Raw genomic sequence first — 12,238 nt, 5'->3', positions numbered from 1 at the left:
GGGAGTTGTAGTTCATTGGCCCTGGCTGAACCCGCTCATGATTGGCTACACTGGGGCAGGTGACCATGGCAACCACGCTGTTGTTGGGGCTGGGTGGGAGAGATCCAGATGGGGGGGGGGGGGGGGGGTGTCACTCACTGTATACCAAATATTGAAAGCAATCCTTGGTACATAGGGGGCTATTTACCAATATAACATTGTATACATTAAGATTGTATATTGTAAGCTCTGCGGGTCAGGGTCTCCTTTTGCCTTACGTCGTCATTCACCGGTTGCACCCATCCCCATTGTTAGTCATGTATTGACCTCGTTTTGTAATGTCGTAGAGCGCTGCGTATATTGTTGGCACCAAATAAGTCCAATTATGCATATAGATATCAATATCTCCCGGCGGCAAAACGGGGCCAAAAATCTTTTTCCTTGCGCAATCTGGCGCTGCCTTAATAAATATCCCCCTTATAAATCTAGGGGCTATGTTTGAAGGTGACATTGGTGCATCAGTGGTTTCCTAGTCCATTGTTTAGCCCAGGGGTGCTCAAGCCCCTTCCAACAGGTCAGGTTTACAGGATATCTCAGCTTCACCTGTGCTGAAGCAGAGGCTGATTGAGCCACCTGTGCTGAAGCAGGGGCTGATTGAGCCACCTGTGCTGAAGTAGGGACTGATTGAGCCACCTGTGCTGAAGCAGGTACTCATTGAACCACCTGTGCTGAAGCAGGGATATCCTGAACCCCTTACCTGGGGGGGGGGGGGCTGAGGACTAGAGTGGAGCACCCCTGGTTTAACATGACAGTGTTTAGAGAGTTGTACACCAGCCTAATGAACAAGAAATGATAAGAGATAAAGAAATCTATCTATCCTATTCCAAAATGTTGGAAGTAACATCCCTTATTCCTACTGTCCGTCGCCATATGATCACTTCTACAATCACTCGCTGATTCAAGTTGGGCAAAATTGCACCAATGTCATTTGAATACAGTGGGTTTATTTGTCAAAAGTATGGGGCATATCTGCAACAACAAAAAAAGTCTGAAGAGTTATCAAAGGAACAAAAAAGCACTTTTGATAGGGTGTGATATCATATTTTATTCACAAATTTGTTGTGGATCTGGGCCTGAGAGATGTGTAAGGTTAGAAATAAATCCTTGTCTCATTTTTTTGGGGGGGGGGAAACAGGCATTTTCAGAGTTTAATACTTATCCCCATCTGTGTGATTTTGAGCAAATGTATTTATTTCCCTACCATTATTCATAGTAATAATAATTGTTTATTTTGTTCTTTGCTGCCATTGAGACTAGAGATGTAAGGCAGTAATGGGAAACCAGGTGTTCCACCTTAGAGGTGGCTGCACCCGTACCTGTGCGATATAGTAACATGCTGAGAATTTAGTAGCCACTATAACAAGATAAGCAATTACAAGTAACACGAATTGTTGAAAGTGAATCAATGTTTACATTATTTCCGTTAAAATGGAAATGAAGGGGATCATGTATCAAAGTCTTCCTGCTGCAAAACAGTGGCAAAAAAAATGTCATTAACCAAATGTATTAATGAAAATGATTTTTTATTGAAATCAATCAGATCTGTTTTCTTTGCTAATTCTGCTTCAGCATTTTTGTACTAGTTTGGCAGCCTGGGACACTTTGATCATTTAAAACCGGCTCCAGCTATTTAAGAATGAAAGCACCTGATGGGAGTCAGCGAAGAGACAGCACCAGGCTGAATTCCGCTGTGGTGGGTGGGCTGTTGTAAAGACTTCTTGACACTGCCGGTCCGTGTGAAAGATGACCCCCAGCAGACGTCATTTACCCTTAGTAATAAACACCTGTTACACAACCTCCCCCCCCCCCCCCCCATGCATTGGGAGACTCAGAGGCCCAACCAGCTCCTCATATGGCCATGAGCGCTAAATATAGTCGTGACTCAGTGCTGTGGGTAGGATACTGACTGCAGGAGGCAGCATTTGGATGGAAAAATGACTGCAGGGGGTTTGGTAAAAGACCCTCTTTCCTTCGCAGGTTCATGCATTATAAATACAGTAATGATCCAGAGACAGTTTCAGCCTTGTTTTTGATGCCCCGTTATTTCGTTTATTTGTCAAGACAGCTTTACTCTAACTATACAAAAAAACAACTGAATCAGCACTCAAGAAAGTAACTCAAAGAAAATAAACTAACGTTTTGCTTTTGGTCTCACCAAGTTTCTTCTTTAACGTATCAAAAAAAAAAGCAGCAATACAGAAAAAGCAGCACACACGGGGAGGAAATGTTAGCAGACACAGTTATATGTGCCCAATAGAACGGGTGCGCAAATTTTTGTCTGCGCCCCCCTGCTCACGCCCCCCTCCTCACCTTGTCTCCGGCGTGAAATGTCGCTGCGGGTGTCACGTGACATCACGTTGCCATGGCGCTGCGTCACCCGAAGCCGCCGGAGACAAGGAAAGGGAAGTTACAGAGGCCTCACATGGTCCCCCGGCATTTAAATGCCTTGGGGAAGAGCGCAGGACCTCTGTAAGCGCCACGCCCCCCCCCCCCAGTTTGGGCATCTTTGCAATAGAGCAACGTTTCAAGGTCCCCTGGCCCCTTCGTTAGGCTGCGTCCATAGATGGACCAGCCGTGCTGAGGCGTGCGGACGCTCCACGCTGAGCCCCTGCATCCTCAATGAGGATGCCTTCAGAGGGGGCTCACGCGAGCGTCCGCAGGCGTCCTGAGGCATTGGAGGTTTCAGCCGAGCGCCAAGCTGTTTTTCAGCGTGCTGTCGGCTGAAAACCTCCAATCACTGCACAGCAGCGTCAACGTCACGGCGCCGTGACATTGACGTCAGTGCGTCGCGGGCGATTGGCCCAGCGACGTCACTGCCCCGCCTCCAACCACTTCCCCCCGGCTCCCTTCGCGCACGCTGGCTCGCCTGCAAGTCCGTGCAATCGCGCTGACTGAAGCAGGCGAGCCTCAGCGTTAGCGCGCCTCCGCTCTCCCCACACCTCTATGGCCCGGGCCTTAGTCTTGAAATGTTGCTCTATTGTGCACATATAACAGTGTGTGTGTCTGCTACCATTTCCTCTCCATGTGTGTGCCGATTGTTTCTGTATTGCTGGTTTTTTTTTGATAAGTTTAAAGAAAAAACTTGATGAGACCAAAAGCAAAACGTACGTCCTTCATTATTATTTCTGAGTGCTGATCCAGTTTGTTTTTTATATAGTTGTGTGCATCTTGCGGTGTGGATGCAGGATCATGGCACCTCTAGCTGCATTATATTACACAGGCTGAGTGCTAGTTCATTCTGTTTTTTAGCTTTACTCTAACTGCTGTGCCTTTATTTAATGCGGTTATTTATTTGTTTGATCCACAGTGAGATGGAGGGAACGGAAGTCACCAACTGTACAGACTCTGGGGGCCGTTCCAAGGCAATTGTCCTAGTGCTAACTGGTAACTTGACTACAAAATAGGAGAACCTCATTATTGCAGCCAAGACTGACTTGTGAGTCTAATATCAAAGCTGGAACAGAATTGGAGCTTAAAAGAGCATCATAGTTATCAAAGAGCACGAATCCCACCTAAAGCAATAGGACTTTTAGACTTCTGCTGTTTTTGGTAAATAATTTTGTCGTTTGTAGACTTACACTAGCACCAGAAATTTCAACACTTATGAAGTCTACCCCAATATTCACATTGTTTTACTTACCTTCATTCCCCCTGTATACGACGGACTAGCAATATGTGGCTTTTGGAGCATAAGCTCTTTAGGCAGAGAAGCAGTTTAGGCAGCAGAACCAGCTACTGAATTACAGTTAGATAAAGGATCATATTAACTAAGTAATATTCTGCCGTAGGACCCCTACTGGCGCTGGACAACACCTTACAGTCCATTCAAGTCAATGTGCTGTAAGTGGTCTTCCTGCAGCGTACGGTGATCCAGAAGACTGCTTAGTAAATATGGGCCAAAGTCCTTTTAAAGAACCTGGGTTCTGATCTTCAGTAGATTGGAGAGAGCGGATACTGCCTCCTGAAACCTTTTTTTTCTAAAGGGGTTCTCGTCAAGCAGTATGGAACCCGGAATGGGATATTTGGCCGCGGCCTGTCACCACCACACGTCGCGGCCACGGCACTTGGCCACAGGGCACCTTGCTGCAGGCATCTTCTGCCGCGCTCACTCCAACGCCATCTTTAAATAGCAATGTCCAGCCACGCGCACTCCCACACCGCCACAAGCCCCGTCCGACGCGCTTCTGCGCCGCCCGCTCCGACAAGCCATGTTTAAATGTCTCGCTTGGAACATTTAAACATGGCTTGTCGGACGGAGCTTGTGGCGGGACAATGCCATTTAAAGACAGCGTCGTTGCACGCGCAGAGAGGTGCCCTTATGGCCAGGTGTCCCACCGGTGAGTTGCCCCGGCTGCGTTATGTGTGGCGGTGGAGCGCCGGCAGTGGTTTGGTCACGGCCAAACATCCTAGAGCGATAATGAACCAGCCTAGGACTAACCGCTTTGTTCTGCAATGAGTTGCCAGCCGCTCTCACAATGGGAATAATGTACCAGGATGTCTTATTCATAGGGCCACCTACCTGGCCGTTTATCTCCAAGTAACCGCTATGTGTTACGTAGTCACTTTATCTTTGACGGCTTTTTTAGATTAGTGACAGCATCATTATGTTTGTAACCGCTGTCAGTTACCATGCTCGGCTCAAGAAAAGGCAGCAATACACATCAGTACAGAGCAGACGAGGGGGGTCCGTGCGGACTCATTATCTTTATTTGTATGCTCAAGTTCTCCACACCAAAAAAAAAGGGGGGGAAAGGGGGGGAAAGGACAAACTCAGGAAAACAACACAAATTCAAATAAATAAAAGAAAAATCTCTTCAGAATGAGTGAATAAATAAACAGCTCAAGAGCAGCACGGGGGGAGCGACCCCCGACAAATGTACAAACTCAAGGAGGGAACCCATCAAATTATTTAGCGCCCCGGTAAGAGCTGACACTTTTAACCCCTTCACCTCTAGATCTGCAGACCCCCCCCCCCCCCCTGCAGGGGGCACATTTTATTTCCCCTCTTTAGTGGCTGGTTTACAGCAGCAGAGTATGGACTAGTAGAAGGGTGGGCAACTCTAGTCCTCAAGGGCCAGCAGCAGGTCAGGTTTTAAGGATATCCCTGCTTCAGCACAGATGGCTCAGTTGTTGACTGAGCCACTTGTGCTGAAGCAGAGATATCCTGAATAGCTGACCTGTTGGTAGCCCTTGAGGACTGGACTTGTATATAAAAGCATGTGAGCAGAGTCCCACCCCTAACACCTTATCCCCTTAATATCTCTTTGTTCTAACCTGCTGGAATATCATCCTATCAGTATCTTCAGTCTGTCTCGCCTTCTTGTCCCAACATACCAGTAATCGTTCATAGTGATGAGTCTATATCAATGGCATTCTTTGTTTATGCATCTTATCCAACCTTCCATCACCCTTTCCACAATACCTCTCGTCGTGTCGTTAGCTGTGTGCCTAGCGGGCACGGTTGCTTTCTTTTTGGTGTGTGACTTGGATTCTCGGGAATGCATCTCTTCAAGTGTTTGCTTGTGTGTCGTTATACCGTAGGGGCGGCCAACTCCAGTCCTCAAGGTCCACCAACAGGTCAAGTTTTAAGGATATCCCTGCTTCGGCACCGGTCGCTCAGTCTTTGACTGAGCCATTGATTGAGCCACCTGTGCTGAAGCAGGGATATCCTTAAAACCTGACCAGTTGGTGGCCCTTGAGGACCATATCTGGTTCTGTCTGCTGCAGAAGACGTCAGAGAATAACAAGTACAGTTGGGGCGTGCATGAGAAAAAACAATAAAGAAACCCGAAGTAAAAGGAAAATACATCATTATAAAGAATCGGATAGAAAGGGAAAGATTCACAAAGAGGAAAAAAAACAGCTGCTAAGTAGGACAGAGGCAAGGATGAAACCGCGGGAGAGTGAGATGTATGGAGTACAGAGACCGGCATTGGAAGAGCACAGGAGGAGGACAGGGGCAGAAAGATGCAGAGAATGTCTGAGGTCTGGATAACAGGGCAGGAGTCAATAGAGAGGATAACAAGTGGTGTGAAGAGAAACAGCAGCATCGGGTAACAGTGATATTAGGAGAGGAGGAATGAGGAGAGAGGGAGGATGGGCGAGGCCTAAGGGTTGTGAAAGAGGGGACATTTGACCCTCCGCTCCCCCCGCCACGTCTTCCCAATCCCCAACATACTGTAAAATAGCATGGAGTAAAAATGAATGGAAGGGAGGGACAGAAAGTATGTGACAAGCAGAACTGCAGAAATTAGGTGTCACAACCTGCAAACCTTATTCCATTAGTCTAATTCAGGGGTGGGGCAACTCCACTCCTCAACGCCCACCAACAGGTCAGGTTTTCATGATATCCCTTCTTCTGCACAGGTGGCTCAGTTAGAATGAGTGAGTCACCGATTGAGCCACCTGTGCTGAAGCAGGGATAGCTTGAAAATCTGACCTGTTGGTGGCCCTTGAGGACTGGAGTTGGCCGCCCCTCTTCTAATTTCTAAGCAATGTACAACCATCGTGCCCCTCTCAACCTTGCGTCTGTTCAACTAGTTTGTTTTATCCTCGCCTCTGCAGTCTAGGTGCACTGTATCGTGGAACAATTAGAATAAGCCTAAACAGAAGTGAAGAGGTTAATAAACTTGAGCAATGCAATCCATAATTCCCCAGGTTAACTCACACGTTTACTCAGATCTCTCCTGGTTAACCACATGCTTCTCATAATCCCCAGTACCTGCACTGGTCTCCCACCCTTGTTCTCTTGGCGAGAGACACCATGAGAGTAAATGGGTGACTTTGAAGCTGAAGGTCACCCACAACACCTGAACTTATGAGGACATGTTAACAGTGGCTGTGCTTGTAGCCACTTCCCTAGTGACAGTAAGGTGCTCAGGGCATTAGCTCTTGATAACTCGACTCCTGAATGATGCAAATTTCCCTGGCAGGGACACTGTAACAGTTATTAGGCCTTTCGTTATAGCCCCCTCAACTGTTCCACATTCCCATTTTTTTCCGTCTTGCTAGCAACCTAGGAAAGTTTCATTAAACGAAATCAAATAAAAACACCTTATTTAAGTATTGCCCATCTAAATATGTTAAGACCACTTGCTGCGATTCCTCCAGGAAGCTCTGCTACCCAGCTCCTGAGAATATAGCACTTGTGTAAACCATGGGCATTATAAAAAGATTGAGGTTACTCAATGAAACGCCCTGCAACACTTTTTAGCAGTGGAACAGTTGGTACCAAAGGTTACATCGAACTGAGGTCAAGGGTGAAAGATCCTAACCAGTTGCCAACCTTCATTGGTTGTGGGAGTGGGGAGTTTGTCACATGCACCATGCACCCCGTTCCCCACTGCCCCCTCCCCCCCTATTAAACTCCTCCACTGCTGTCACTGAGGTATATTGACCAGTTTTTCTCTTTTAATAAGTTTGCCTGGGACTCCCTTGTCCCAGTGGAGGGTGAGGGCCACTCTCTATTTACAAACAGAGTAGTTACTTGTGTCTCCATTTTCTGGCCAGTCCGACTTTTCCTGGGACCTCTGAGGGTCCTATGTGATCCAGTGGAATGCTCCTAGGGCTCATTGGCCACCCTATATAAAGTCCCAGTCCCCCCTCTCCGAGGTCACTGGGTGACAGGAGCTGGCGGCTGACTGCCATGGTAGGAACGAAGAAGGACTTTGTGCTTGGTGACGGTGTCTGAGCGTCGCCTCTGCTGCTCCACCAGAAACTCTTTGAGGCGGTTGGTGGTGAAGGTGAGAGTTTGGCGTCTCAGCTTCATTAGGTAGGCATCCTGAAGCCAGGGGTTTGAGAAGCACTCCTGAAGCGAGGGACGGCTCCTGAGGATGGATAGTGCACAGTCACATCTGTTCCACTAATTAATGTTCCCATATACCAAATCAACATTAGCAGAAGATACATGTGATTCATGATGCTTGTCCATACCACCACATGATGGAATAGAAACACATGACAGAAGACATCTTATTACCTCTGCCTCTCGCGTTGTTGAGTAACACAAAATTAAAGGGACCAGTTATCCAGTAAGATTCAAATTTGGGAGACATAGAGCGTGTATGGTCCTCTGAAATTATTCCTCAAAATGGATGTTGCCATAGGGACAAAAGTGGCTTATGAGCTGCCTAGTCTGCCCTTCCCTCTATGGGAATACAAAAAGCCAAAAGGAATCCATTGTCTATGAGTTCTACCTACAACACAAAGATACAAACTGGCACACAGCTCTTAAATCCTCACCACTGCAAGATGAAATAACACGGAGCCCATGTGCCATACTGACCACATGATCCCGCCCCCCCAATCTTAACAATAGTCAGTACATTCCAGCCACTCACCAAGGGTAAATGGAGAGGATCTTGCGTATGAAGAGGGAAGCACTCTGAGAGGCATTGGAATACAGTTTAAAAATGTCAAAACGCCCAGACAGGATCCTGTTCTCCGTTTCCAAGGGATCCAACTCGAAGAAAGGAGAGCGTCCGCTGAGCCTGGACAGCAGGAAGAAAGTAACGGAAGGAGAAGGGAAGAGAACGAGAGAGAGAGATTGGTGGGAGAACAAACAGGTGAAGAGGGTATTTGGGCACAGGGGAAAGAGACGAGACAGCTGGATAAACTATGAGAGAGAATGAGGATGAAAGAGTGAAAAACGTCAGTGGTGAATGTAACATTTTATAGAGGAAGAGTGAAATAGATATATGGGTAAATGAAAAAGGCGAATAAGGGGTATGTATAGACAGGTCAGTTACTTACATAATGTATGCCAACACCCCTACACCCCAAATATCAGCTGCTGGTCCAATGGCGTCCCCCTTTACCATCTCAGGAGCTGTAGAGAAAATAAGTTAGACAACATAAGGCAGGGGTGGGCAAGTCCAGTCCTCAAGGATCACCAGCAGGTCATGTTTTCAGGATATCCCTGCTTCAGCACAGGTGGCTCACTCAGCGGCTCAGTCTTTGACCTGACCTGTTGGGGAGGGTCTTCAGGACTGGAGAAGAGAACCCCTGACATAAGGTATTGAAAGATAATGAATGAGAGGTTGTACTATATAGGCAGTCTGACCACAGCACCCGGTGGCAGAGATGTACTGTAAGGAGGCATACAGAATATAGAGGTGGAGGTTACAAGAAGTAATAATGAGACAGTGTGAGTAATGAGAGATAAGAATTACATGCAATAGAGGAATGTAAGTAAGGCTGATTAGGGTTGTTCCAAGCTAAAAGCTCATGGGTCATACGTACGCATATATTCCAGCGTTCCCACGCGCCTCCCCAGCTGATGCAGGACCAGGGGGCTAAATGTTTGAGCGCTTCCAAAGTCGATGATTTTGACAGTGTTCATATAGGACACCATGATGTTCTCTGGTTTAATGTCGAGGTGCAGGATCCGCTGTTCGTGCAGGTACTCCAACCCCTGTAGGATCTGCAGGAGGTAACTCACCACATCATCCTCAGAGTAACGAAACCTGAAGAGATAGGGGACATCTTTAACACATTTAAGAGTCAAGGACATTATCTGAAAGACACCTGAGAGGCAGGAAGCTTCTCTAATACACACCTGAGAGGCTGAAGCTTCTCTAATACACACCTGAGAGGCAGGAGACTTCTCTAATACACATCTGAGAGGCAGGAGACTTCTCTAATACACACCTGAGAGGCAGGAGACTTCTCTAATACACACCTGAGAGGCTGGAAGCTTCTCTACAAACACTCCTGAGAGGCAGGAAACCTCTAATACACACCTGAGAGGCAGGACGCTTCTCTAATACACACCCTGAGAGGCAGGAAGCTTCTCTAATACAGATCTGAGAGGCAGGAAACCTCTAATAAACACCTGAGAGGCAGGAAGCTTCTCTACAAACACTCAAGGAATTATCTATGAAAGTCTCCTAGATACAAACCTAAGGCAACATTGGTGCAAAAATAGCACCGGATTTTCAAGGAAAGGGAATCCTTTTGAAAGCAATGAGATTTGTTCATTTGAGACATCTGGTGGTGGCTGCACAAAGTATGTGTAACGCACACAAGCATCAGATGCAGTGAGGTACTGTGACACACACACACACACACCTAAGGCACAGGAAACACCAGATTGAAGACATTGTTCCTACAACGTCTCACCTTTCTACCAGGCAGTAGAGCAGCTCACGGCCTGCGCACTGCTCAGAGATCAGCACCAAGTAACGGGGGGTGATATAAGCCTCGTGCAGGCTCAGGATCCTCTGATGGTGCAGACACTTCAGGACCTCGTACTCCTGCAGCACGCTCTGCTTATTCTCGGGCTCGTACGGTATGATCTTTGCCATAAAGTGCTTTCCCGTCACGTTCTCCTTACACTCCCGGATCACCCCAAAGCGACCCCTGCAGGGAGCGAAACGCAGGTTACACAGTGCTGTTCCACCCAAATCTCCTCCATTGCCTAAATGCATATATAGTGATACTGGTGCTTTAAGACCTTTGCTGGCAGAGGGGCCTGCAACGCATTGCTTGATCAATAACAACGAAGGGGTTAGCAGGACTATCACAGACATGTCAACTCTCATTGACTGTCCGCATGTCTCACTGATTTGGAGTGGTGATCACTGTGGTCTCAAACACTTCAATGCAGTCTCATATATTCCCATTTTAATGACTGTTTTTGGTGGAGCACCCCCTAAATCTCCCTGATTTTGGTCCCTGGAAGTTGAGCTGTCTGCCATCATCAGATTGCACACACTGACTTCCACGCACTCCAAGTCTCACTGGATCACAGCTGCCGAGTCTCTCCCAACGCTCACCTCGCTTTCTCGTCCAGGAAAGTGTAAGGTTTTTGGGGTACCCCCTGTCGCAGGGTGGTGCTCTCTCTGCCCGACGGGGTTGTTCTTCCTCCTCCAGGGGTGTACCTGGCCTCCTTTCCAGGGGTGACGCTCTTTACTATGAAGCGCGTCGGGACCGTCTGGGCTGTTGGAGGAGAAGGCTGAGAGAGGGCGGCATCTCCAGGAGGTGAGGACGGTGGCATCGATATAAAGGAAGTGACCATGTAGGTTGGCGAACTAGGAGATGTTGGCTTGTAGAAAGGGCTTGTTGGAGAGGAGGGGAAAAAGGCTGTAGTCTTAGAAGTGGGGCTTAAAGCCGTAGGGGAGGCTAAGGATTTGAAGGGGGGAATGTGCAGCATAATTGGTACAGAGGGAGTTTTAGCAGCTGGTTTCGGAGCCACCGGTGGTGGCAGTGGTTTAGTGGCGATTTTAAGTGGTTGACCTGATGGCTTTTCTGGCACAGGAGACTTTGCCGTGGGTGGGATAGGGGAAGTTAGAACTTGGGGCACAAATGGCACTGGGGAGATTTTCAGTGGTGGCTCCAGTGATGCAGAGGGAGATTTAGCTTGTTGCACCATTGACACTGGGGCTGTTTTAGCCATTGGTTCAGGAGCAGGTTTTGCCTGCTGCGCTGGGGGAGGAGGGGGAACCCTTAGATGGGACAGAGGAAGTCCCGGAGACACGGTTACCGTGGAAACTCGAGACCCCGCAGCCACGGCAGGGGAAACAGTTGAAGACTGCAGTTTATTAACAGGAAGAGCTTGTGATGGGGGCACAGCCATGGCAAAAGTTGGGCGTCCTAGACTGGGGGTGGTGGGAGGAGTGGGTATGATTCCTCTGTGCCTCCTGGGTGGGGTTGGAGGGGGTGGACCTTTGGCGTGAGGCTGTGTGGGAGTTATAGTTGCCAGGGCAGTTGTAACAGGTGAAGTAACCTCAACAGGAGACCCAACTGATGGAGGCAACTTGGGGGTAGAAAAAATAGGAGGAGATAATGTTGGGGCAGAGGTGACATGTGGCGTCACTACTGGGGCAAAAGAGGAAGCTGAATGCCCCACTGGTCGTAGTTTCTGGGCTGTGAATGTTCCAGGGGGCACAGGTTTCTGATCTAAAGGGAAAGAAAATGAACCATGACACAGAGATATTGCCACATTCACCCCACACCACCCAGCGTTCATACTGAGCTCAAGGACGATTAGTCTTGTACAGAAGAGCAGCACCTAAAACAGTCACTCCAAAGCGGCAAACCCCAGTGTAAAACATACGTGTGACTTTGTGAAATGAACCTAATCTCCTCAGATACAGAATATTAGATTGCAAGTTCTTTGGAGCAGGAATTGATGGTGCCTGTTCTGCCACATACAGCACAGTGTATACTATTGGCGCCATGTCGGAAATAAGTTAAAAAG

General features: G+C 47.9%; 1 protein-coding gene across 5 annotated transcripts in view; it reads right to left on the bottom strand.

Annotated features, from left to right (window-relative positions):
- Positions 1-5,700: 5,700 nt before the first annotated feature.
- SPEG (striated muscle enriched protein kinase) overlaps positions 5,701-12,238 on the bottom strand; it is a 168,235-nt gene continuing 161,697 nt past the window's right edge. For all 5 annotated transcript variants that reach the window (XM_075609604.1, XM_075609606.1, XM_075609605.1 and 2 more), the window contains 6 exons: positions 10,815-11,937; positions 10,159-10,398; positions 9,280-9,503; positions 8,791-8,866; positions 8,379-8,528; positions 5,701-7,865 (listed from right to left, as the gene is read on the bottom strand). In XM_075609604.1, coding sequence (XP_075465719.1) covers positions 7,652-7,865; positions 8,379-8,528; positions 8,791-8,866; positions 9,280-9,503; positions 10,159-10,398; positions 10,815-11,937 — 2,027 coding nt within the window. In that variant the 3' untranslated portion in view covers positions 5,701-7,651. The remainder of the gene's footprint in view (positions 7,866-8,378; positions 8,529-8,790; positions 8,867-9,279; positions 9,504-10,158; positions 10,399-10,814; positions 11,938-12,238) is intronic.

This window comes from Ascaphus truei, chromosome 7 (genome assembly GCF_040206685.1).
Source record: "Ascaphus truei isolate aAscTru1 chromosome 7, aAscTru1.hap1, whole genome shotgun sequence".
Taxonomy (NCBI): Eukaryota; Metazoa; Chordata; class Amphibia; order Anura; family Ascaphidae; genus Ascaphus; species Ascaphus truei.
This window is presented reverse-complemented; position numbering and strand designations above follow the sequence as displayed.